This window comes from Cydia strobilella, chromosome 21 (genome assembly GCF_947568885.1).
Source record: "Cydia strobilella chromosome 21, ilCydStro3.1, whole genome shotgun sequence".
Classification (NCBI taxonomy): Eukaryota; Metazoa; Arthropoda; class Insecta; order Lepidoptera; family Tortricidae; genus Cydia; species Cydia strobilella.
The window spans coordinates 6860279-6888257 of record NC_086061.1 but is presented as its reverse complement, the minus strand read 5'-3'; the positions used below and the strand labels follow the sequence as shown (position 1 = coordinate 6888257).

The 27979-nt window shown below is 37.5% G+C and overlaps 2 protein-coding genes across 2 annotated transcripts in view; both read left to right on the top strand.

Annotated features, from left to right (window-relative positions):
• The window catches only part of LOC134751149 (retinol dehydrogenase 13-like), a 109826-nt gene that overhangs the window by 35290 nt on the left and 46557 nt on the right, over window positions 1-27979 (top strand). The window lies entirely within an intron of this gene.
• LOC134751262 (anillin-like) lies at window positions 771-10088 on the top strand. The gene is made up of 7 exons (XM_063686644.1): window positions 771-971; window positions 1043-1502; window positions 6052-6177; window positions 7472-7647; window positions 8010-8147; window positions 8627-8704; window positions 10074-10088. The coding sequence occupies exons 1-7, from the start codon at window positions 954-956 to the stop codon at window positions 10086-10088; spliced, it is 1011 nt and encodes a 336-aa protein (XP_063542714.1). The 5' UTR covers window positions 771-953.

Sequence of the window (27979 nt, the reverse complement as noted above, 5' to 3'; positions counted from 1 at the left end):
CAACATGGGTGCGGGGATGCCACATAAAAAAACCAGTTCCGAGTTAAGTAATAAAGATGACGCTATTTTTTCGAATAAATGGCTCTCTAAGGGACTGTCCCCCCCCTGGTCTATGCTTATGGCAGATTTGTTGCAAAAGTGACCGCTTTCAGCTTTAAATAATAGTTCCAAATCTCTCCGGTGGCGCTAGTTAGGCTCTGGGACATGAATATAACATGAACCATATATAAGGCATCAAATAACCCGACCAAATTACGTAGGTTGTTTTTGGTAGTATTTCGGTGTATGGTGGCGCCGCCTAATTACTGTTTTTGATGGACACTTTTCATACATAGAGATTCGGCTCCTTTATATAGTCTCCATGAGTAAAAGGTCTTTTATGATGTCAGGATGTGACCAACTATAATTGTTGTTTAATTAATTTGTATTAATTTTCTTTTATATTCATTTTTAGCTGAATATTATAAACGTTTTAATTAAAATATCTTGCAGTCACATATATAATTAATAACTATAGTTTGTCAAAGGACTGTCTCATTTCAAACATAGACAGAGAGAATCATACTATCTTTGTCTTACACTTGTACTGGCACCCAAAAGAAAAGGATGGGTATAGTTTTTTCTTCTTATTTACTGACAATTTCGTTTGACCAACTATATTTACACGTAAACACGTTTGTTACCTTGGTTTTCTTACCGTTTCTGAACGAAGCATATCAATCACGCTTGCACGCTACCTACCGGATCAACCGCAAAACGTTTCCATTCAAATATTTCGGTTTGTAGTGTCAAATCAAACGCTCAACGGGGAAAGCTTTATTTAATTTGATTGAAAAACGAATTTAATTAATTTCTACTGCTGTAGAACAATATACAAAAAGTGTTTATTATGTTATTTGTGACCCTAAGTGTTTGAATATAAAGAAGCTTTACAAGTTTATATAAAACTTATCATGGATCCCTTTACTCAGGTAAGTTTCGTTTTATCGGGCGTAGATCTGTGAAGGTCAAGTGGCTTTACTTAAAAGTGGCTTATTTGCAGCGCATGTTAGAGCGAGCACGAGCCAGACAGGAGAAAATCGACCAGAAACTCGCAAGTTCCGGCCAAACACCAAGACGTAAACCATTAAGCGAGAATGTTTCTATTTTGAAAAAGGACGTTGCACCGATGAAATCTCCCAGTAAAGGTACTAGAGATGCTATCTCGTCGCCGAGGAAATCTTCAAGAGAGTCATTGAAATCAGAATCTCCTATTAGATCGCCTAGGAGCAGCAAGACAGATGCAGTAGCAAACAAGCCTCGAAATGACGTTATAGTGACGAAAAAAGAGTTTGGTACCCCTAAACGTGGTAGTGCCAACAGACGAAACTCGGACGTGTCCGTGGAGATTAACATTATGCACAGAAACGACATACAGATTGAAGTTCAAGTGGAAGAAAGAGATGCTCCGATTGATGTTGTTTTTAACAAAGATAGTGGAGTGATTATAAGAGAAATTGAAGGTGAGCTTATTTGGCTTTGTTATTTTTCTTCTTTTTCCTATTGCCTGATGGTGGAGACCGAATGAGGTCATTGTTTTGGGTATCAAGGCTCTCCATTCGGCATGTTTTCTGTTATACTAATATTTTATTAAGATCACTTTTTTCTCTAATCCTTTTTCCAGTCTTGTGCTAGTCCACTTTTATTAATTATTATTTTATTTTATTTTACATTTACATTTTACTTTAGTCTGTCCATCCATTCAGACTACTCAGTTTCTGTTCATTTATCTTAATTAATTAACTAAATTAGATTATGTCTGTAATCAGCCTTTTTTTAGTGTTCCGTGCCCAAAGCCTAAAAACGGGACCCTATTACTAAGACTCCGCTGTCCACCCGTCTGTCACCAGGCTGTATCTCATGAACTGTGATAGCTAGACAGTTGAAATTTTTACAGATGATGTATTTCTGTTGCCGCTATAACAACAAATACTAAAAACAGAATGAAATAAATATTTAAGTGGGGTTCCCATACAACAAACGTAATGGTACGGAACTCTTCGCGCGCGAGTCCGACTGGCACTTGGCCGGTTTTTAAACCCTTAAATCACAAAACAACAAAACACACTAGTCCCTACATATGTAGTGAACAATCCATTCGCATCGTATTTTCTCGGAATCATTCATATTTATTTTGTCATGCTACTTCAGTCAACCTCAGTACTTTTTGTATTGTACTATGTCCCTGTTCTTGTCTAACATTCCAGAATTTATTCTAAGTTAGTCTTAGTTTTAACTAGAGGTGTGCGCCGATCGTAAAATCATCGGCGGCGGCGTCTGATGGTTTTTTGATCGGCGGCGGCGGCGTGACCGGCGTGACCTCGGCGTGGTGATTTTTTTCTGGTTTTAGCTCATAATGCCCAGTTTGATTTTACTGCTACCGTATATTAACGTCGCAATATAGAATAAAGCATAGATAGGCATTTAAAAGGAAGCTAACCTTGAATGTGGCTAACATTTGTTTGATATTGTTTAACATTGCGCGCCTTCGAGATCATTGATCAGCAGCATGATCCTACAAAAAATGTGGTGCTATGGAGTGGGGGGTGACTTTCACAAATAATTTGCGCCTTTCTTAAAAAACCGACTGCAGCGCATCCAGGTCCTGAACTCTTAAGTCCAGTCTGTATCCCACAGGCGAGTGTGCCGTGCCCCAGGGATCCACGATTGGTAATTACTTATTCTTGTTGCTTGCATTGTATGCAGAATACGTAACTCACGCGGATGACACATGCATCATAGTCAGCGATAGTAGTATTGAAAATCTTATGCTGAAACTGACTCATGTTATGACCCAGATATTTATTAATTATTATTGTTGGGGTGTTGTGGGCCTGTGAGTGTCACGTCGACCAAGCAGTGATCTATTGTGACGGCCCTTTAAAGTTCATTACTAATGCCCGTTGAGTCCAGTAAATTCCAGATTCTATAGGCCGTAATGTTCTGTACCTCATAGGGTTGCAGTATGTGCCGCCCTAAGTGGATACTTCTTTTTGACATTAGTGGTCCACAGGAACAAAGAATGTGCATTGCAGTCTCCTCTGACTCCTGGCAGAACCTGCGTGTCGCATCCTGTTTCTTCCCAATTTGAAACATGTGTTTGTTCAACTTACAGTGTCCAGTCAATATTCTAGTCACTGCGCAGGTTTTATGTCTTTTGAGCCCTAGAAGCTCCTTAGCAGTTTTGCTGTTGAACCCCTTTGATTAGAGCTTTCGAGTGTTCTTGTCCTTTGACGAACTTCCACCAATCGATTGCTCTCGTTTTTTCTATGTTGCTGAGCAGAGAATATGCATCCCGTTTTGTTATTCCACAGAACGGTTCTGGGCCGACCAGGGGTGTGTCTGCGCCCTTTCTAGCAAGTTCGTCCGCTTCTTCGTTTCCGTTAATGTCGGAGTGCCCTGGTACACATCTAAGTATGACTTTGTTGGAGTTAGCCAGTGCATTTAGGTTTGTTTTACAGTTCTGGACTAGTTTTGACCGCCTGAATGTGCGGAATGATCCTCCGCACATTTGGGATCCGGAATGCAAACCCTAGGCTTCCTTTTACACCATTACTCCTACTCCACTCCAAGAGGAGACAACCTCTATTAAAAAACCCCAACCTAAGGTGGACCAATCGTGAGAGATGCGTGGCTGAGGGGGAGCTCAGTCGCTAACGATGACCCTCGATACCGGGCAACCTCGAGGTGTATTTTGCCTTGTTCCAGCAAGCGGGGCCCTGCTGGAAACTGACAACATTTTTCCCTAGCTTCTCGTGGGATACGACCCAGATATCGAAGTGGTTCCGTGCCAACGGTATGTTGTTGAATGTAGAGAAAACCAACTTGATTCAATTCCATATATTAATACAGCCCGGCAGCTTGAACATGTCATGCTCGCTTAAAAATCTTTGCTTACGGTGGCGTCGTTGATCACATCGCCACTTTCCCGAATGAAGGTTGAGGGAGACGATGGCTGAGATACGCGTCATACTCGTGAACGGCTGTTTGTGGAGATCGGTCTGCTTAAGTTTACACGGGCTTCATGTTACCTATATAACTTTACTTTTGAGTGGCATTAACGTGAGACACTTCATTCGGTTTTTGTCTGTTTGTGTGATTTAATAATCTTGTCTTTGGAAAATGGGAAACAATAGAAATGTTAGAATTGAAATAATTTGAATAAAAAACTTAGAATTGTTAGTACTATATGAATTAATACGAAAATTTGCCACGCCGATTGTACGCCGGTCAAATTCATCGGCGGCGGCGGCGTGGAAAAATCATCGGCGGCGGCGGCGCGGCGGCGCGGCGCACACTTCTAGTTTTAACTAAGCCTCAAAGATTAGCAAAAACATGTCCCCAATAGGAACAATACTCAAGTACGAAACTTCCTTCAATAGACAAAGAAAAACAATGGAAAATCAAACAATACTAATTTCCATGAAATTTACAACTTTGGTTCCCATGCTGTCAAAGTAAAACTTTCAAACAAATTAAACTCTTGAGGAACATTAGATAAAGTTCAAAGTCTGAGTAACAAATAGGTAGGGTCTATCAATTTTATTGACTTAAAGAGTTGCTACGAATATTAGGCAACTACTCGGTATTCGGCCTATTCGGCCACTTTGCCGAATATTAGGTATTCGAACAAATATGGCGTACTATTCGGCTGAATACCGAGTACCTATTAATAACTATTTATGAAGGAAAATTGCTTAGTTGAAGTGCATAGCAAATCATTATATTTAATATTTTTGTTGTATTCTTGGGAACTTGTTATAAACTTTTAAAGTTTTGCTTGCAAATGATTGTATTTATATCATAGGCTAGATTTGCTTGACTCTTAACTACGTACAGTACACTACTACTGAGCAACAAAATTTAAATCTTAAACGTTGTCTTTTGTAGGCGACAGGTTTCATGATAAATGTGACTCAAAATAGTACACATGTTTTACCGAATATTCGGACGCCAAATGTTCGGCGCTACGGCCGAGAGTGGCCGAATTTGGCCACCACACTATTCGTGGCATCTCTAATGTCAATGCTTTTTTGTCTTCAAAAGGCAGTTGCCAGGCCATAATAACTTTTATGCTGTAAGAAATAGGGTATAAAGAATTAAATTACTCATTTACATGATAAGTACTTCCACAATTAGCAAATGGTCAATTTAATGAGAAGGCCTAGTTTGTTTGTGTAAACATAATTATTAATTGCTTAAACAGTTTGTATTAAAGTAATCTGCAGTTGTTTGTTCGTACTTGGTTAGGAAGTGGTGGTGGTGGTAGGTTGAATGTGAAAAATGGATCCCAAAGGTCAGTTTACTTGTCATAAAAATGATTTAGGAATGGGCTGTGGGCTGTGTATTGATTTGTTCATATCATATGCTCTATTTTTATTGACCATTGTTATAAATAAATATATCTTTATTTCAGACCCATAAGTCCATATATGGTTAGTTTAACTTAAAAGCTATATTAGTTATCTACACTAAGTAGGTCTGTAATAGCTGGTCTGGTAACTTATAGTAGAACTAATAACAGGTGAGATTTTGGCTTGGATTGGGGAAATGAAAAAAAGTTCACCTTACAGTTGTGTGCAATACAATAGCAGTCAATAAGAAAATGAAAATTAGGGGAAAACTATAACTCTAGATCAATTATATTGGAACTTATTAAATTACTTATAACAATTTTTTTACTTGCAATTAAAGAGTTGTATTTAGTCTATTTCATAATTTACAAACCATTTTTCAACTATCAACTTCAGGCTTAGCTTAACCCTTTAATTGCCATATAAATGAACTTGACACTCACAAACTATCATAGGCGAAAGCGAATCGTTTTTGGCGTCCAAAGAGTGCACGTTTTTAAAGGGTCAGTTACGCGCATGTAACACCCCTTGGGTTTCAGGGCTGGCATGCGTCCATAGGCTACGGTGGCCGCTTACCATCAGGCGGGCCGTATTGTTTGCCACTGACGTGGTAATAAATTGTGTTTATTTATCCCAATTTCTTGAAAATATATTTCAGATGACACCTCTAAACGTCCATTGGAGACGAACCTTGACGAAGTGGAACACAAGACTGAAAAGACCGGCATGAAGAACAACTTGAGGAACAAATCTAGATTAGACAGACTTGGTAATCTATATTCAGGTGAGGCTAGAAGCATGCGTGTATCGCGATTAGTATACGAGTATGTAATGCATCACCTAATTAAGGGTTATGTGGAAACGCCTGAAACATTTTTGGTTGGGAAAACCGTCATAGGGCAAGAACGTATACAAATACAAGGTATATACATATACCTCGCTCAGACACAGTCAGAAAAGAAGAGTTTCGCTCCTTCTGCTCTATCAACCTTCAGTAAGTCGAGTATGTGTTACAAACGCAAGAGTTACAAGCTACAAAAGTGCTTATAGACCGTCTTACCTCTTACCGTGTTACCTGATAGATGGTCTTCACACTTGGCTTGGCACAGCTTGCGTTGCCTTACGGTTGCGCTTGGAATTAGCAGTAGGCACAATTGGACTATCCAACTTTAAACATTTGTCAGCAAAATGAAACATTTTTATGAATTGGATCCTTTTCCTGAATTACGTCCAATTTATCTTCTCAATCTCTTAAGAAACACTTATTTTTTATTTGTTACGTTACAAAAGTTAGTTTTAAAAAGGTTCAACATGCATGTGAGAACCTTGGAGTAGCTAGCATTCATAGGCCACTAAAATTGCTCACTATCGGTCATTAAGCATGTGGCTACTGACAGGGACAAAAAAAAAATGTGCTTGATATAATTTTATCAGACCAAAGTAAACTATTGAATGATGTCATGTAAAAACATCCTAATATTTCTAACTGCCGGATGTGATATCATGACCAATTCCAATAACCTAAACTCATAAAAATTACAAGGATGTGATAAGGGCTGATAGTGTATGTGTCACTATGACACTGCTCTCAAAAAACTAGCTATATGAAAAGTACAGTACACCCTAGTTGGGTTACAGTGGCGGCGCAAAAATATATTCGCGGGCAAAAATTTTTTTTTTATAATATAGGAAGCAAACGAGCAGACGAATCGTCTGGCGATAAAAATTCGCCGTCGCTTACACCCGCAACGTTGCCAGTCTAAGACGCGAGTACGCTCTTTTCTTGAAGGATTTGAATTTGCTTTCGTCATGATTGTGCAGTAGGGAAATCGTTCAGTTGTCTGAAAAGTAGACAAACCCATGGAAATCGCATTCAATGGACGCCAATTAAAGTACTTGACTGTACAGTCGAGATCAGATATATCGAAGCGGCCGAGGTGTTCACAATATCTAAACACACACTCTAACGCCCTGACAATAGAGGCGTGTTCAGATATTTGTGAGCGCCTCGGCCGCTCCGATATATCTGATGGCGACTGTACAAGAGCTAAAAATATAACCGTAACATATATTTTCAGACACCCCAACGCTCTCGTCGCCTATTCACCGCACGGAACAAGATTTCCACTCGGCCACGCCTCCCAAAGTTCAGGAGACGAAGACCAGGCCTAGAGACGGAAAGAAGTTCGGTAGGCTCGCTGCTTTGGCTGACCAGATCAACAATTGGGAGGATGATCTGACGCATCATAATATAGTAAGTATTATTTTGCACATCATTTATGATTTATGAGCTTGAAGTGTTCCACTGCTGGGCAAAAGCGTCTCTTAGATTTTTTCATGTATCCTTATCTTGTAAAGTCTCCCACCAGTCTTAGACAAAGGAGTCTAACCAAAGTGTGCTCCGCGGACCCCTAGGGCTCCGTAATGCATATGTCGTGGCTCCGCGAGAATGCTTGTAATAATTAGAAAAAAAAAAAATATCTTCTTTAGGTAGGTCCACAGTGATGGACGGAATTTTTTAAATTGGGGCTCCGTCAAATATTTCGCTTTCCAAAAGGGTTTCGTCACCAAAAGTTTGAGGACTGCTGATCTAAGTGACTGTTTACTTATTTCCAGCATCCCGAACCCACAAAAGAAAAGAGGAATCAAATAAGACCCGCAAAGAAGGAAGAACAAGACGCGTCCACCCTCGACATATCCATACATTCCATCAACGACATCAATAAGGCACTGCACACTGTCAAATCTGACCAGGTATGTTTTTCTATAACTATAATAGCATACTAACTCAGGCACACCCACTTTGTCACTAGAAACTTAGAGGATATAACCAAACGGAGACGCCTTATCTGTAATTTTCTGTACAAAAAAGTCTGCCGATTTTTGCGGGGGAGGGGAACGTTAAATGTATATGTAACGTAAAAACCGGCCAAGTGCGAGTCGGACTCGCGCACGAAGGGTTCCGTACCATTACGCAAAAAACGCCAAAAAAATCACGTTTGTTGTATGGGAGACTCCACTGTCTGTCTGTCACCAGGCTGTATCTCATGAACCGTCACAGATGATGTATTTCTGTTGCCGCTGTAACAACAAATACTAAAAATTAAACTTGTACGGAACCCTCGGTAGGCGAGTCCGACTCGCACTTGTCCGGGTTTTTATTTTGCATTTTTCGAGAAAGATTTTTCTGCTCTATACAGCTTAATTGAATAAGCACATAATCATTGTTACAGACCTCAAAATCGTCAACATCGAAACACACATTCACAAAACCAAACACGCCGCTTGACAAGAAAATTGTTGCTGAACTGGTAAGTACATAGACAATAGGAATTACTGATTTGTATATTCGTGTTTTGTACAGGGTTTTAATGAGCAGTTATTTAAAACAAAGATTGCGCCAATGAGGTTTTTTTTTTCAGTGATAATTTTTTTAATGTAACATTTTTTTTTTTTTTTTTTAAACTCTACCTATGTAACTTTGTAGTATGTATGTTTAATTTAAGTTCCTAGAGATACTCGTAGTTCGAAAAATGTATACATGTTTATGATACTGACTATGTATTAACAGTATAAGTGTCTTGGCGTAGGTCGCTGTAAACTTATACTTGTGTTTGTTTGAATAAAGAATAAAGAATAAAGAATTTGAAATACTAAAAAAAAAACAATTTTTTTAAAAGGTAAGTTTGGTTTTTCGATATTTTTTTATCTGATATTAATATTTTCTTGTTTATCTTTTTGTTAACATTTTAGTTTGATTTCAGTATTTTATAATAAATTATAATTGATTATAATTATTCACTGTATAAGAAATTGGTGAAGGCCTTTTAAATTTCTTGCTTCATCTTTTTATTAAATTAAAACAACGCATATTCGAATGTAATACGATCAGCAACAGAATAAATCACGCGGACGAAATGCTCATAATTTTTTGCGCACATATTGTCCGAGTACTTAGTAAGTGGAATAGTATTGAAAGATACGTGAAGAGAGACATATAATCTGGCAATCACAACTTGTCAGTCAGTAAGAACCAGGAAAATTATACACATCCCTTTCTTTTGTGTGCTAGTACATACTAGCGTAAGACAAAGACAGTATGATTCCCTCTGTTTATGTTTGAAAAAAGACAATCCTGGGCCAAACTATAATAAGACAAAAATAAAAACATTAAAATATGAGACTATAGTCATTGAGCTACACATTATGCTTCCACTATGTGTAGATCATTTTGGCCATTTCGTTTGTGGATTTATTTCTGCTGCTATTATGCGTTGTTCCGCTTTTATATGATCGGATCTTCAGACAATTATCACCCTTAGTAAGATTCATAAAATGGGAACATATGCGCCTTATGTGTATTTAGTTTTTTTGAAGAACTAATACAATTTTCGTGAAAAAAGGCATTGTTACACGAAATTATTATTATTATTATTATATTGTTTAATACACTAGCAGCTGAAAGCTGATGCGTGTATATCACTGCACTTGTTTTTTTTTATACTATTAGGTCTATTAGTATAATTAGTATTATAGTAATTGTTATATGAAATAAATTCTACATAACAATTTTGTAAAAATAATGTTGAAGTTTCTGTTACAATGATGCTAACGAGGCTAACGAACGCCTGCGAAAATAAAATATCAAATTGTTTAATAAACATATTCCTTGCTATTCAGGCGCTCAGAATATAGACGAAAGTACAAATGTACTGAGCATTAGAATAAGAAAACAACTGTGCTCGCTGTACTCTTATTTTCTCTAAGGCGGTCTTTTCATTGTATACGGATCTGCACGCCATTCTGGTGTGCGAGCGGGACATCTGTGTACGTGAATAGCGCTGTCTCGTTCTCACACTGGAGCGGTGCGGATCCGCACAAGTGTGATAACCGCGTAATTCGTGACCATTTTATTTTGTAATGACACTACCTCAAACTTTGTCTAGTCGTATCAGAATACAAGGGGGCAAAGTTGTTGTTTAAACGCTCGTGCTAATATTGATACCCGAGCAAGTGAAAGATTTCAAAATGGAATCTTGAGTATTGCGAGGGTTTTAAGGCACGAGAGTTAAAGAAACTTTGCCTCCGAGTGAACTATTTCCTATTGTTCAAGGGTGATAATTTTAAATAAGATCAGACCACTAACCCTTCTTCCTATGATTGTACGGTGTGGGTGATACATATTCTAAGCTAATTTTTGTTATAATTTATATCAAAAGTTACTTTTCAGCGCGATTATAATTTAGAAATTTGGCGTAGTTGCATATTATATTTGCGTGCGTAAATTAAAATATGAAGAGAAAATAATATGGGAATATACTCGCCACATGTATTTGTTAAATTCGGTGTTAGTATTTAGATTAGGTTACTTGTTGGCGAAGGATCGGTTAACGTAAAATATAGCGCTGTGAGATCTTTCTACTAAAATCGAAAATTCTGTCGCTCTTGCATATTTGAGCGATAGAGAGGTAAATAGAAACTCTCTGTCATCCCATAGAGTTACCATCGTCTACACCGTTAAAAATTCATATTACTTATTGCAAATACCCAGGGCCCACCAATGGTCACTTGTTGTTAGTACCAAAATTCCATGCAAGTGACTAACGTACCTGGAATGTAAAACTAAGATTTAAGATACCTCAAATTTGACAATAGTAATGATGTTACACTTTAAACTCTCGCGTTTTGAACACATATTAGCTGAGCTGCACCAGCTGTGGTCACGGAAAGACTGAAGCGTCGGAATATAAGGTAAAAACAATTAAATTAAATCGCGGTAGACCCGTTCGTATAATTAAATAGTATGATGTTGGATTAAAAAAATCGTTTAGTTTATACAGACGCTTGAAATTTTAACTTTGTTAGAGATGTACAGTTGGAAGTAAAGAACAACACATACGACGGTTACTTTACGCTCTAGAGTTGTAACAGTCCATAGGCTAAAACTGCTGCTTACCAGCTCAGCTGGGATAACGCATCGTTCACGGACAAAAAAAAACAAACTATAAGAGCCAACTGATATTTATAATTACTTTGACATTTCCCCAGATAATAACCTACTATTGTTTTTAATTATTTTCCTTGATTTTCGTCGGCGATTAGTCGTCAAAAAGCTAAATCATCTGGTAAAAAAAATCGTTTAACATAAAACCCACATACGTGCATAAGACCTTCTAACTTTCTCAACCTCCTATATTACTAATCACATCAACGATAAGCAATCTTATATGTAGTACTTAAAGTTGATGTGATTTGTGGGAAAGCATAAGAGGCGCCTTGGACGAGTGATTTGCGTATCGTGCTTGGTACCCGCGTCGCGCCTGGCCTTTGGTAGTACTACGATTTGTGAGAACAGGGCAATGAATGGAGTAGGAGATTTTCTACTTACATAAGTACACATAGTGTTTAAATAAAACAATCTGGCAACTTTTACTAAAAACCTTTGACAAAAAAACCGTCCAAATATTTTTATGGAACGGATTTAATTTGTAAGTTTTCTGATGGACTCTATCATGAAACAGACGGAATCCTTAGTAAAATTAGTGCCTTTAAAATATCGTTTTTAGGGTTCCGAACCCCAAGGATAAAACGGGACCCTATTACTAAGACTCCGCTGTCCGTCCGTCCGTCTGTCTGTCTGTCCGTCTGCCACAAGGCTGTATCTCATGAACCGTCATAGTTAGACAGTTGAAATTTTCACAGATGATGTATTTCTGTTGTCGCTATAACAACAAATACTACAACAAGCGTGATTTTTTTGCCGTTTTTTGCGTAATGTTAGGGAACTCTTTGTGCGCGAGTCCACATCGCACTTGGCCGGTTTTTTTGGTCCGTCTACGTTGAGTTCGCATGGTAAGTGCTGCGTCAAGTATGGCGCTTCCATAAATTGCCACGAGTCTCTGCAAACTTAGCGTAGACGGATTTTGTAGGCACTACTTTTGTAAAACATACCATGTTTCGACTCCACGTATTTCCGTATGCTCCAAAACCCGTATCGATAGCAGCTAACGATAATTTGAGATGTCGCCCGCATTGAATACTAAACAAGCTACTTATTGTGTATTTTGTGAGTTGGAAAAATACTCATCAACATCATCATATTATGTATTTAAGAATTAGACTCTTGTCGGTGGAGCGATTTTCATGCGAAAATACTACGTTTTGTTATTCATATCGTAGAGATATCTTTCGTCAATAACATCTCTGATAGGTACTGAGTTGCATTGTAGTGATTTCGAAAGCGGGGTAATTTGAAAATAACTAGTATCTACACTATCTACATCTACTTAACCAGAATCACCTCAGTGCACGTTAATATGAACACGAAATCGAACTGACTTTTCCGATGGTCTTTTGTATGTGATGATACAATTTTAACCACTTCTATTAAGTTCTTTAGCTACCTATATCCGAAATCATAATTTTAACTTACTTATCATACACTTATCATAAAACAGAATTATTGGGTCTGCCAAATAAAATATGAAGACGAATCTCTAAACAAAGTTTGACCACTTGATTGATTATGATGGCCGTTTCATTTGTTTCTGCGTGTATTGTTTAATACCTACTTTTCTATCACTTGAAAAATATGACGTCATCTTTTAGTAACTTCCAAGAACTGTGTTTATTAAAAAAACAAATCCTTGATTCGTCTAGTTTCTGGAGTTTTCCTTAAGTTTTACTATTTATACATATTAAATTGACATTTGTTTGTTATTTCCTCATTTTGAGCACGAGTTTGTCAAATAAGTTTTAATTAAATTAAATAACATATAAGAAGAATAGAATAAGAATAATAAGAATATATTTATTTAAAAGAAAAAACCTTAATAATATTCGATAATATCCAGTGGCCCCACACTAGGCAATGCCTGTCACGTGGAAGCCGGGTTCGCATTAAACAACCAAAGGTTAAGTAAAAAACTAGGTGACATTAATAGAAGTAATAATTAAAGAAATTAAGTAATTTAAAGAAAGAAAATTAAAGAAAAACTTTGTCTCTCTGTGTGTGTGTGTGTGTAAGTGTGTGTGTGTGTGTGTGTGTGTGTGTGTGTGTGTGTGTGTGTGTGTGTGTGTGTGTGTGTGTGTGTGTGTGTGTGTGTGTGTGTGTGTGTGTGTGTGTGTGTGTGTGTGTGTGTGTGTGTGTGAGTGTGTGTTGGGTTGCGCATGTATTAAGGCTACAGAGATTGTTAGCATACGTAAGTGATTAGGTGACGACCTTCAGCAGCATTTCAGTTTGACTATAGTTAAGACCTTTCAACCAGTTCTTAATTACGAATTTTGCTTCAAGAGGAGACTTTTTAGATATGTTGCAGGCCTTTACTACTGTATTGTAAATATAAGGATGCAGGGAGTTAGGCAAACGCCTCGCGAATGCGGATTTTGTGATGGGAGTAGGAACTTTGAAGATTCGATTACGGATTAGGGTAAGATATTCTTCGGAATTTATAGTTTTTCGATGCACGTGAGTTGCAACTCGTAGGATCAATAATTGTCTCACACTAAGAACATCCGCGTCTTTATAAAGGGTGACCGTTGAAAACCACCGAGGCTTCCCAAGCATGACCTTGAGCACAAACCTTTGGGCCCTTTCGAGAGGCAGTAGTGCAGAGCTAGTGGAGCCACCCCACACGCCAATGCAGTAAGACAGGATGGATTCGCATATCGAAGTGTATACAATCTTAAGCAATTCCCTCGTAGCAGAATTTCGTAGCAGCTTCATAATAAATATCACCTTTCTGACTCTAGTAGACATTATTTCGATGTGTTTTTTGAAATTAAGATTTTCATCAAGCGTAACGCCCAGATACTTTATGGTGGTACAATTACTAACAACACCGAAAACTCTACTCGAGTGACTGGCTGAATCGACGTCTGCATTGGCACGAGAAAACTTGAGATCTGGCCGGGAGCTGGGGGCAGAAGAAGCCGTTTTATGAAAGCATAAGTATTTTGTTTTTGAAATATTAAGTGAGAGCAGGTTGTTAGCGAGCCATTTGGTAATCACAGACAAACCTGTCTCAGCTACCGCAAAACATCGTTCCCAGGACACATCGTGAAACAGCAGAGCAGTATCGTCTGCGTAGCAGATAATTTCTGCCTGACTGACGGGCAGAGAAATTAAGTCATTGAGGTAGATCAGAAAAAGAGTGGGACCGAGGATGCTTCCCTGCGGGACACCGAAGGTTATCGGAGCTGAGTCACTGACTAAAGTGCCAAGTCTTACACACTGCTGCCGGTTTGTAAGGTAGCTTTTGAACCAGTTCCATGCGATACCGCGAATGCCTAACAGTTCAAGCTTCCTTAGCAATATCGGTATTGAGACAGTATCAAATGCCTTAGCCAGATCTAGGAAAATTCCCACGCAGGTTTCTCCTCTGTCAAGATAGGAAGAAACAAGGTTAACTAGTAAGGTGGCGGCTTGTTCAGAAGATCTGTTTTTTCGAAAACCATATTGTCTTTGGGAGAGCAGGTGTTCTGATTCAAGGAAATTGATTAGTTGATTATTAATAATCTTTTCCAGCATTTTAGATAGACTGCTGAGAAGAGAAATAGGGCGATAATTCCCGGGGCAGCTCTTGTCACCTCCTTTATGAACGGGAACCACTGCAGCTACTTTCCAACACTCCGGAAAAGAACCCGATGAAATGCTGAGGTTAAAAATATGAACGAGTGGTTTGACGATATAGTTTTTTAGATTTTTTAAGATACGAGTGTTTATTTTATCAATGCCAGACGCGCAATCTGGGTTTAAGGACATGATTAATTTCTCTACTTCAGTATCGTCGGTAGGATTTAAAAAAATAGATCTAAGAGGGGATTTGGTTAAAGCTACTTTAGTCGCAAGTGTCATCTCACTCGTGTTTTTATCAGAGAGTATAACATTTGCTAGGTTTTTGCCCACTGATGAGAAAAATTCATTGGTGTGATTAAGGGAGTCAGAAAAGTTAGGCTTGATGGTGGCTAGTTCATGGGGAGTATGCCTCTCCTGATTGAGGTGAGCTATGTCTCTAATAGTTTTCCAAAGTTTCCTCGGGTTTTTTTTGTTATCCAAAAGTTGTTTTCGGTCATGATCATCCTTGGTTTTTCGTAAAATGCTTATATAAAAATTTCTGTATCTAGTATAAGTAATTTTGGCTATTTCATTATAGGGGTTTTTTCTGTGATTGACATGTAGTTTGTCCTTGACTCTAGAGCATTTAATCAAGCCTGGAGTCATCCATGGTTTCAAAATTAATTTTGAATTACTTACAGATCTACATGAAGAATGTTTTGAAATTAGGTTAGTTAATATGGAGTAAAAAACTTCTGCGGCTTCAGTAGCTGATGTTTTACTAGTGACCGGCTGCCAGTTTTCTTCTTTAAGCTCCGCTCCGATGGCTTCAAAATCATGGCTGATCACGGTTCTGGATGGCTTGGCGCGATTAACCTTATTGGGGGCTGTAACACCAATCATAATTAGGTCATGGTCTGTAATATCAGAGACACAGACCACCGACGCAAAATTCGTCACTGACCTTACAAAGAAGTGATCCAGGCAGGTATTGTTCCTCGTAGGTTTATCAATTGCAGGCATAAACCCCAGACTAGCCAGCATACATAAGTACTCGGATGCATGAGTGTCAGAACAGGGAGAGTTAATGTTAATGTTAATATCACCCGTAACGATAAAGCAGTTAGGATTTAGTGAGTTATTATTAACGAAAGAATCTAATGAGTGTATGAATGGGATAGGATTTACAAAAGAGGGGGAACGGTATAAGCCCAGCAAAGAAAAACGTTCCGGTACATATATAAAAAGACTATCTGTATCCTGTATAACTGGTTCGGTGACTGTGGCATTTAAGGTTTTTCTAACATAAGCGACTACTCCGCTAGCTTGATTGTGAGATCTTTCAGTGCGGTAAGAGGAGTAACCCTCGAGCTGACCTATAACCGAGCCCTCCTTCAGCCAGCATTCTGTCAAGACTACAACGTCAAAAACTATCTTTATTCGGTTGAATGTTACAAGGAACTGATCAAAATTGTGTTGAAGGCTTCTGATATTAAATGTAAGGACTTTAAAAGAAAAATTAGGCTTTATAATATTCAAGCAGTGCTCCGGAGATTCAGCAACATGACAGTTTACAGGGAATGAGTTATCAAGTTCATTTCCTAATAAGTCTAGTCCGGCCATGGCTTAATAAAGCGGCGGTTAAGTGCGAGACTAGTATAGTGTAGCGGCGCATCCACTTGATAATTATAATTGTAGCCTGAGATATTGAGTGTGTATATGTTAATTAGTGTGTGAGTGTAGGTGAGTGGGTGTGAATATAATAGTGTATATTTTTTTAGTATAACTAAAATGCATATTAAATGTAGAATAAGTGAATATGGTAGAATTTGCAAACATATTGGGCTACTTGTTTCTAAATAAAAATGGCTAAAGTTTGAGAATTTGAGGCAATCACACATGCTTCTCTTCTGCAAAAGAGTCCACGGCATTTCCGATACCAGGATTTGCATAGGGATTTTCGGATTCTTTGCTAGGATCCCCGGTAATACGATCCAAGTCCAGAGGATTGCGGATGTGAATAACAGCCGAACTATCGTGCTTCCTGACAAACACCGAACCTGAAGATGTCCAGCAGTGTTTAAATTTAGCGATCGTGGCCCGTTGTCTAGCGGCACGAAAAAGCTGCCGATTTTCTCTAGTCAACCGCTCGTTGACAAAAATCCTTTGGGGGTTTTTATCATTAAAGACGAGATCTTCCGTTGTTACATTGCGCCTAGTCTTCGCAGCTTTAAGGAACTCGTCACGCGTCGCACGACGGATAAAGCGGACGGCTATTGGCCGAGGGTGGATGCGGTGATTAACTCCTTCCATGCCCGACGCCGAGCGTAGGCGAGGACCAGCCCTCCAGGTAGCATCCACGTCACAATGAGTAAGAGTCACACCAATTTTCGCTGCTGTAGTTAGTACAATATGGATGGGATTTTCATTAGAGCTTTCAGGGCAACCAACTATCTCGACTTCATTTCTCAAAGCAACTTGTTCCTGTTTGTTCAGCTGGTCTTGAAGCCTGGACACTGTCTCTTGGAGTTCAGCAGTCTGCGATTGTTTGGCTTCAAGAGACTTGATTTTTGACTCGTTGTCTGATATTCTGTTGGAAATAGTTTCCAGGCGTTCGGTATGAAGTGTAAGCCTGTCCAGCACCTCTTTAATCTGGGATTGAATCGTGGACACCTCACTACGTAGGCCTCTGATTTCCGCAGTTAACTCTGAGATTTCCGTGTTTTTATCTGGAGGCGTAGATGTATAATCCAGCTGTGCCTGTAGCCTCTCCGAATCTGTAGGTTTGGAGTTCATAATGTGTGATACGGAGGCAGATTGAGTTTTTTTATTACGTACCGTAACGTTGTCAGAGGGCAGCTGAGACCGACTCACGTCTGGTGGTATGTTTCCACGTACTGGTGTTTGGGAATTATCTCCCCCTTTTTTGGCTGAGGCTTTGCAGACTGGGCATACCCAGGAACTTATTTGCACGTGAGTTAAATTAACTGCGCTAATACACGTAATGTGGTACATTTTGTGGCACCTTGCCGTTTTGCACTTAATGGAATTTAATTGGTCATCCGGAAGGTCCTCCCGGCAACCCGCGCATTGCGGTTTAGTACTTGTAAGCAGCGGCATACTTTTCTGTTAATTTTTGATGAAATACGTAATAATTTAGTATTATTTATCTATTGAAAAATTTTGAGCAGAGATGAAAATATGTTACACATGTCAACGTTTAAGAAACGAACTATATATATATAGTTATATCACCGTAACATTTTCAGTGTTGAAATATTTTATCCTGAATACACAGTTTTTTTTAAACCAACAAACGTACCGTACCGTACGAAAAATGAGCAGTCTTTAAAATACGTTAAAAAATGTATGTTGGTGTTAATATCTTTCTCAGTTATACGTTAGTCTAAAATACGTACTGTAAAGCCCACAAAGACAAATTCCTTCAAGTCTGACTAGTATTCACTACTCCTAACCACTTACCGTGACCTTCGATATCGTATAGTTTATATTAAATTTGAGGTCAATTTATTCTAAAGAGTAATAGTCGTGTGTGAGCGTGTTTATGAATGGTCCTGGCAGAGTGGCTGTGAACTAACCAGTTGGTGCAGTTCATCATATTGTGACCGCTCGTCAGTCTGTGACCTTTATACACAAACAGACCACGCAGAGATTTGGTGAATCAACTTTTTCTTGTCGCCGTGGTTACGTTACGTTCTCCTGGGTCACTCTTTAAACTGAGGTTTTATAGCATTTACATTTTCTGAAAAAAATATTTTTGTGGTATAATAGTGTTATCCCTACTATCTCTACTAATATTATAAATGCGAAAGTAACTGACTCTCTCTGTCTGTTACTTAACGTTTTGTCAACAAAAAAAAAAAAAAAGTCAAGGTATTGTGCCACACATAAAGGTCCCACCGCAGACTTTACGGGCAGTTTTGAGAGTTTTATGGCTATATTTAAAACCGACGTTTACGGCCCATGGGTGGCCGAAACAATAGCTAATCTTAGCTCGAGAGGAAATGAGAAACTGGGCCAAGTTTCGTAGACAAATCGAGACGAGCGAGATAACATCTTAATAGGGCTTGTAGTTTTAGACACCTACCGAAGATTTTAATGAAAAAGAAATTATAAAAAAATATGACAATAATGGGTTAATATTAACCATTTGATTACATGCATGAAGTATCAATACGCATACTCAATCAACCAGTGACAAACAAAATAAAATTCACTTTAAATTAAGAACCAAAAGAACTTGGTTGTCACTTGTCTTGTTACAGTATCAATCTTAACTCATACAATAGTAAACAGTTTTGGTTGACAGTATAACACGGGAGTTTCTTATAATATAAAGCAGTGGCAATTTATAATATACTTACAACTATTTGATAAGCACTGACGATCCTTTTGTGAATTCTTATTATTAAGTTTGACATATCTATAATAATTCAATGTTTTTAAGAATAATAATAACTGCATCAATAAATTGCTCTGATATTTACATTAAGGTAATATTTAAAACTTGACAATTTAAAAGTGCTTGTTGCTAGGCCTATTTGAATAAAGAATATATTGAATTGAATTGAGTTCCATTTTAACAATAAGTGCGATATTTTTGTTAGATTTGGATGCAATTTGGCTGGTTTGAAGAGATCCTCATTCTAGGCCGAATAAATACGAAATCACATCTTTCCCCAAAAAAATTCAACAACAAAATAAAAATCAGCCTAAAAATCAGTTGTCTTTGTTTCTCCTTTCTTGCCCATCACACTACCGCGCCCCTCCATTCAACTTTCGAGTTTCGACTGAATTCGTGCGCGAAGGCCGAATCGTAAAATCAACCTCTTCACACCCCTACCGGTTCCATAAAAAAGACCAATTGACAAAAGAACATAAGTACTCTTTTCCATTTTTAAAAATGATGTAAAAAGAATACGGCCGTTTTCAAAATAAGGTTAAATGACTTCGTTGTATGCGCATGAGTGTTTCCATTGTGCGTTTTTGGCGGTTTTTTATTTTTGTGGTCCTGCAAAATGAGTTTTGAGAACGTGGCTTTGTCTGCCTTTGTTATTATAAAAACTTTAAATAACAGGAATTTAAATTAATTCAATAATTAATTCAGTTTAATTCAATAAGAAATATAGTATTTTGAAGGTATGTCAATATCGGGGTCGTTGTTCTAGTGAACAGTACCTTATCCTATTTAAGTGTTATATTCAGTATCCTCCAGCCGCCCAGAGGCCTATAAAAAGGTCTCCCATCCCATTGTATTGTGAATCTTCATTTTGACAAATCAAAATTGCATTTGTTTTGATTTTTTTTTTAAATCTTTATTAGAAAAAGGGTTTTTTCACAAATGAAAATGTCACCCTTATTGTGACATAGCAAGACAGATCAACTCTTATTATCTACGCTTAATACCTAGGTTAACAATTTCATATATTTTCATCGCCTTTTAAGTTTTATTTTGTGAATGCAAAAAATTGCGCAATCAAAAATCACGGCATATTTTTACACGTCAGCTCATCTTATGTTGTCATAAATAACTGCTAATAGACATTTGAAAGGTTTCTTTTTGCGGTGAACGGTTTTATAACGAAATTTCAGAAGCTCTTAAGTCTCTAACCACACGGAGTTCTCAAAAGACCGATGCACTTTCCTATTTACGGGTCACACTTATGCTGGTTTCTAAAAATTGTGAATACAGGATGAATTTGAATAGGAACGGCCATACAATCATCATACAATGAAGACGGAATGCAACGGCGCACCTATCATTCAGGAACCATACAATTACATATAGGTTTCAGAGATACATATCTATGTGATCTAACTAAAATGGTTCTGTTATAAGTGTATCCAATGTAAGGGCGCGCCTTTTAGTATTGTTATTGTTACCCTTTGTTTAGGATACTGTTTTTACTACCTATCTAAAATTATATTTTCAGCAAACAAAAGCTAACAACTATATTATCCCCCAAAATAATTCTGTGGCCCTAGTGAACTTTTACAACTGCGCTGCCCGAGACTTGTTTACTAGGGCCACAGAATCGTTTTTTCGTTTTGGTGGTAATAAGGCCCTGGTTCAGATCCTATACAATAGAGCAACTGAGCTAAGTCGGTATGCATGCAATAATTATTTATACAACAAGAGAGCAAAGCGAGCATTTTGACCCCGAGCAAACGAAAGAAGATTTTATTTAGAATCATTAGCGAAAAAACAAGGACAAATGACTGAAGGACTCTACGGGCAACGGGCGCAAAAAATCAGTATCACTTCATAATCAGATGTTTGAAGGTCGTACGTCGCTTTAGTCGTTTAAAACTGCAATTAGAAATACATCGAGAACCAACGCCTAAAACTAATTTAACTTATATCAAATGACGAAACTGAAAGTAATCACAATGTAATGAAACTTACGTAACTTGAACAGTGTTCGTGTAATTTAGAACCTCGCTTTCAGGCTAACCACCGTAACGGGCTTCAAATTAAAACTATATCAGATTACGTAGGCCACGTGAATTTACTATGTGTGACTTACTTTTAGATGATGATTACAGTTAAGGCTTCTACAGACGGCATGCGACAAATGGCATGCGATTTAAGATAGTTGCCGGTTAAGCAGGAGCAACGAATTCAATCGATCGATCAATGCCGCTATGTATTTCATAATTCATAATTCGTTTATTGTCTGTAGAACATGGGTATATACAATGATGGAACATAGATATGGAATCACCATGGTCTTGCCATTAGGCGTACAAACAGTTAAACTTATAACTACTTACTACTACTTAAAACATAAGTCATGCAAATTACAATATATTAACATATAAGTTAACAAATTGCAAATCGCATGCGATTATCGATGAAGATTTTAGAGGCAATTACAGTTTCCATTTTTTTTAATTTTATATTTTGTGTCTAAATTTATTATTTGACTGGTATGAATCTATAGGTACCGTCAACTGGGGTGAATAGGGACAAAACTTAAAATGTGATTTACCTGACAATTTTTCAAAAAGTAATTACACAAATTGTATTGTATCATTCGATTGAAAATAATAGTGGTTTTTGAATGATACAATTTGAGTGGGTATTTTATTAAGAAATTGTCAGTTAAATTTTAAGCTTTGTCCCTATTCATCCCAGCCATCCCTATTCACGGTGGACGGTATGTGTTGTGAAATGTTTGGGTCGTCTCTTCCACCGTAGCGTCAAAAACTATTGAAGTCGAAGTTTGGTGAATAAAGTGTCAATTTATTCGTTTGCATAACATGAGTTGTTTGTGTCGTGTCTTCCACCGTAGCGTCAAAAACTATTGAAGTCGAAGTTTGGTGAATAAAGTGTCAATTTATTCGTTTGCATAACATGAGTTGTTTGTGTCGTGTCTTCCACCGTAGCGTCAAAAACTATTGAAGTCGAAGTTTGGTGAATAAAGTGTCAATTTATTCGTTTGCATAACATGAGTTGTTTGTGTCGTGTCTTCCACCGTAGCGTCAAAAACTATTGAAGTCGAAGTTTGGTGAATAAAGTGTCAATTTATTCGTTTGCATAACATGAGTTGTTTGTGTCGTGTCTTCCACCGTAGCGTCAAAAACTATTGAAGTCGAAGTTTGGTGAATAAAGTGTCAATTTATTCGTTTGTATAACATGAGTTGTTTGTGTCGTGTCTTCCACCGTAGCGTCAAAAACTATTGAAGTCAAAGATTGGTGAATAAAGTGTCAATTTATTCGTTTGCATAACATGAGTTGGCTATATTTAGCCAACTTTCAAAAAGTAGTATTTTTTTTAAAGAAAACTCCGTAGTTGGTTCAGTTATTCAAACTTATTTATTTTATTATTGCTCATTGTCATCTGTTCCGATAATATGAAAAGAAATATGTATGATGTTCTTTTGTTACACCATAAAATCACTGGAACTGATTTTTTATTTTGAATAAATAGAACTGCTACAGCCTTTGTAAATTTTCAAATAACACGTTTCGAAAATAGGCGCCAGCTATATATAAATCATCACCAATATTCTTGCATCTACTACGGATATAGAACTCACGGAAATTCTAAAATGGCTCCGTAGGTACCAGTCAGTCTCGACATGTTAAGCGGTCGACGTAGGAATGAGGAATGAGAAGCTTTGATGCCGCTGAAATTTTAATGGCTCATAGTGGTTTGATTAATCGAATTCTTTGTATTAGTAAAAACGTCGAAGTACAGTTTCCCAAAATAAATGAAAAGAAGTAGTTGTCATAAAATAGGAAATATTACGCGAAACTCTGCGTAGCGCCACTACCAGAATCCATCACAATCTGAGGGTCTAACGCGAAACAAGAAAATCGAAATTTCGTTGTATAACCTCTCTATCACTCTTGCATATTCGAGCGATAAAAAGGCAACTATATTTCTATTTTCGCATTTCCCGGTAGGTCCTTTGTAAACGCCATATTGTATTATCTGTACAAACTTGTCAAAAAACAGTTTATGCACAGTATGTATTACCAAAGATAGATATAACTCCGTAATAGATGGATACAGTCTAAGGAAAAAATGTGCCTCGAAAATCAAGAAAATTTGATTCTCGATCAGATGGCGCCACTAGTTTTGGCCTACACTCGTAAAGAGGGCGTTGATTGTTTCGTTTGTTATTTAACAATTTTAACGCATATCAGTGAAAGAACATAGGTCAAAATCATAAAAATAATTAATGCAAATAAAAAAAATCATTTATCCATATTTAAATACATTTTATCGTATTTTTATAAATCTTCATTTTTAGTTTTAAAGTGTGTCGACAGATGGCAGTGAATTTACTGGGGTTACAAAATTTACTATGACAGTACCGCTCTAGTATAAGTTACTCTATGGTATTACTCTATGGTTTACGATAGGCGCTAGTGCTGCACTCTGGCGGCAGAACATTGCAGTAATACCCCCTATTAACTATTCGCTTTTTTTATCGCCGTCAGTCATGTATTTTGATACAAAGTTACCCGTTTTCTTCTTTCTCTTATGTAGTTTACCAGGAGGTAAAAAAATGGGTAGTTGTATTAAAAACATGTATGATTTTAGGCAAAATTTACTGTTGACGAATGGAGATTGGCCGACAAGACACTCCTGTGGCAAAGTACCTATAGTAGTTACTTTAAATTCAAATGATCATTACATATGGACTCGAAATGTAGCTTTAACCTGAGATAAAGCACAGCTGCATTTGAAACACGATACGTGTTGATACTGTCGAATCATCCAAACGTTTATCGGACCAGTGTTCATCGCGATACAATCGCCCTTTCATTGGATATATACTCTTCCTTTTTTTTGGTCACTGTTTTAGTCGCCGAGTGATAAAAAGAAGTTTTTGCAGTCCAGACACTATCACTGTCAGTACGAATATCTCACCAATCATCAAATTATTTCATTTCATTCCAATTACCTACTACACTGTCAATATTAATAATGATAGTATAACTTATAATTATAAAAGTTGTTACTAAAAATTTAGGTACGCATAATTTGGATGCTGTGTCTAAAAGTGAAATGATATTTAAGAGTGAAGTTGCTCAAACTGTTCGTGTTAATACATGACATGAGTCTGTGTTGCTATTATAAAGAATTATCAACGAAAGACAGTGACGGAATTTTTGACAAAATTGTTAAATGCTATATGTATTTTATAACTGTTAATATCAGTGAACTTGAACTTGAATATGTATATTTGTTTTGAATGTATTTGCAAGATGGCAGGAAACGCACCGGTCCGCAGGTGTAAGTTGCCATAGCTACCTTCGACACAGTTACCTGTCCATTCGTATATCTTATTGCAAGCAAATATGGTTTACATTTAATGGACATTGGAGTGTGTTGCTGTTACTACGTACATTACTCCTTACTTGGCAGAGATAAGGCACGTTACAATTTAGAATCATAGCAATACATACCTACTAATTGGCAGGTTGATTTTTCTAAGAAATCTAAAGGCATTTTTTGAGCCTTGCAGGTACACATAATACAATATTTCACCTTCTACCTTGCTTAGATATTTACTGCTGTGGCGCGACGACTCGAAGTCAAAGACTCCGACACCAAAGAACGCCATTGTTTCTCTATCTAAAGCCGTTTTTCTCTAATCCTTACCTTATACCTTCTTCATTTAACCATGTGATACTATATGACCTACATATTTACCCCTCAGAGTATGATCAAAATCATTCTGTATTTTAAACTAAACAATAAGAAGTACCCACCAGAGTTGAGCGTTTCTAACGTGTCGGTCATTTGCTTTGCCGACAAAACAAACACGTCCCAGCTTATTTTAGCTTCACAAATGAGTTTGCGAAATGATTTAACATTTCCCTGTTTATAAATATAGTGCTGTTTGCAAGGCGGCCTATTTTACTTGCGCGCAAAGTCATAGCGCAGAGTAGGTATAGTTTAGAAGTGTGTTTAAAAATGGAATCTTTTACATGATTTAAATCAGGCGCACTGCGCTTTTTGTTCGGACAAAAGCAGTTTCTTATAACTACGTCTGAAGGTCCCAGTACTTTTAGAACCATGAATGGGTGGCGGCAGATTATTCTAGCACTTGGTAGCTGCATATCTGAAGCTCCCAAGATGAACTTAAATTGGAATATTTAATCATTTAGCTAGTCTCGTGAAGAATAAGGTTAATACTCTAAGAACAAATTAAATTATTTTCTATGAAAATATTTTAATTTGTGGTTTTTCAAGTAGACACACTACTATTTAAACTATAAACTGAAATAAATATCATATACGAAGGAAAAAATCCATCCAGCTCTGGACACTGGAGGCTTTGGTCATTTTTTCCTTCGTATATGATATTTATTTCAGTTTATAATAAGGTTAATACCTTATAATCTTTGTGCCTTGTGCATTTAGTGACTGGATGGTGTGTATCTTATTTTCGGAAAGGCTAATTTACTTGTGTGTTTAAGTAATTTTAACACTAGCAGGATTTTCGCAAGGCTGCAAGGCTTTCAGGCAAGGCATGAATCGCGAAATAGGTGTAGCCAAGAAGTCGCGAATAGAAACCATGAAAAATATTGAAAAACTGATTGAAACTGTTTGTAACTGTGCCACTTTTTAAAATAGTAGGTACTAGTCGATTGATAATATATTATTATTGACCGAGTGAAGCGAAGGTCTCCGTTTTTTGCCCTAGCAGAGCAAAAATGCTGTCATATGTCCCGATGTTGACCTCGGGTCGCATTTCTTTTTGTGAGGAGTTTTAACAATAAATAATATTTTTCTCGGTTCAGTTCTTGGAAAATCTTCAAAAATAGCGGAGCCACCGGGGTTCCCGAGGTCTACAGCTGACAGAGTCATTCATATAATGTACTTAATTTTAGGTATCACTGTTGTTGTCATGAATGCACAGGTCAAATCCCTGCAATGGCCAGTACGATGTATTCTATCCATTCATGTGCGCGCGGTCATTGCTATTCCTAGATGTTTACTCGGTGCACCCTTTATTTAGAATGCGCGTTTGAAATGGGTTGAAATGACTGAGTGAATGCATTTGCGTTTAGAGAATATATATTTATGAGGATATTTTGCTTTTCGGTGAAGGAAAACACAGGACTTATCCCAATAAGGGCTAGTTTTCCCTCCGGGTTGGAAGGTCAGACGGCAGTCGCTTTCGTAAAAACTAGTGTCTAATATGCCAATTATTGGGATTAGTTGCCAAGCGGTCTCCAGGGTAAAACAATCTTAAAATTCTTGTGACGTAATTTATGGATAACCCCGTATGAAAATACCTGCCATACGTTTTCGTAACTCAAGACGATATTTTTTGGGTTCCGTACCCAAAGGGTAAAAACGGGACCTTATTACTAAGACTCCGCTGTCCGTCCGTCTCTCTGTCTGTCCGTCTGTCTCCAGGCTGTATCTCATGAACCGTGATAGTTAGACAGTTGAAATTTTCACAGATGATGTATTTCTGTTGCCGCTATAACTACAAATACTAAAAAACGGAATAAAATAAATATTTAAGGGGGCTTCCATACAACAGACGTGATTTTTTGCCGTTTTTATAGATAATGGTACGGATTTACGGAACTACTACGGATTTTTTGTAGGACATTCGGTGAAATTGGGCTTAAATGAAATTAAATCATTTATTTTCATGTAACTGTGACACATACATTTTGTTAGTAAAAACAGTTTCAAAAGGGTTAGTCCACCAGATTTCATCGAAATCTCGCGAAAAAAAATTCGGCAACAAATAAAAAATCGGCCTATTTATATTACCTAACCAGTAACCAATTAACCCGTAACATCATTATGTAGTATCAATTCTGGTTGTCTATCCAATTGGCATACCAAAGCCCTCCCAGGCGACACACAGACATAAAAGGAGATCGTTAAATCTTTACAGCCCATTTTATCTCGTATTCAATGGAGTTTTTATCTAATTGCATCATTGTTATATTACACATTTACTATTTTTATCCGGGTAAATAAAAGATGCGTTAAAACCGTTATAAGTAAGCGCTAGTAGGTTTTTTCAATTTACCAGGTAATAGTTTGGTCATAGATTACTAGCTGCCCCATAGACGCTGCATTGTGAAACGTTTTCATAGATTCGAGGAGCTTGGAAGTTGTAAGCGGCAACGCCATGGACCGATTGCTTGTTGCATTCCATATAATTATCTGTAAACTTGTAATTTGTATGTATATTAGCTAGGTACGGTTAAATTAGAAAACGGTAGACACAACAAAAATGGGCGGTTGCGCTCTCATAGCAATGTTTAACCTCTAGCGGCCCACCATGGAAGAAAACCTTGGCAGTGAAATTTGAATTAAAATCGAACGAAAGTAAAAAAAACCGGCCAAGTGCGAGTCGGACTCGCGCACCGAGGGTTCCGTACTTTTAGTATTCGTTGTTATAGCGGCAACAGAAATATATCTTCTGTGAAAGTTTCAACTGTCTAGCTATCACGGTTCATGAGATACAGCCTGGTGACAGACAGACGGACAGCGGAGTCTTAGTAATAGGGTCC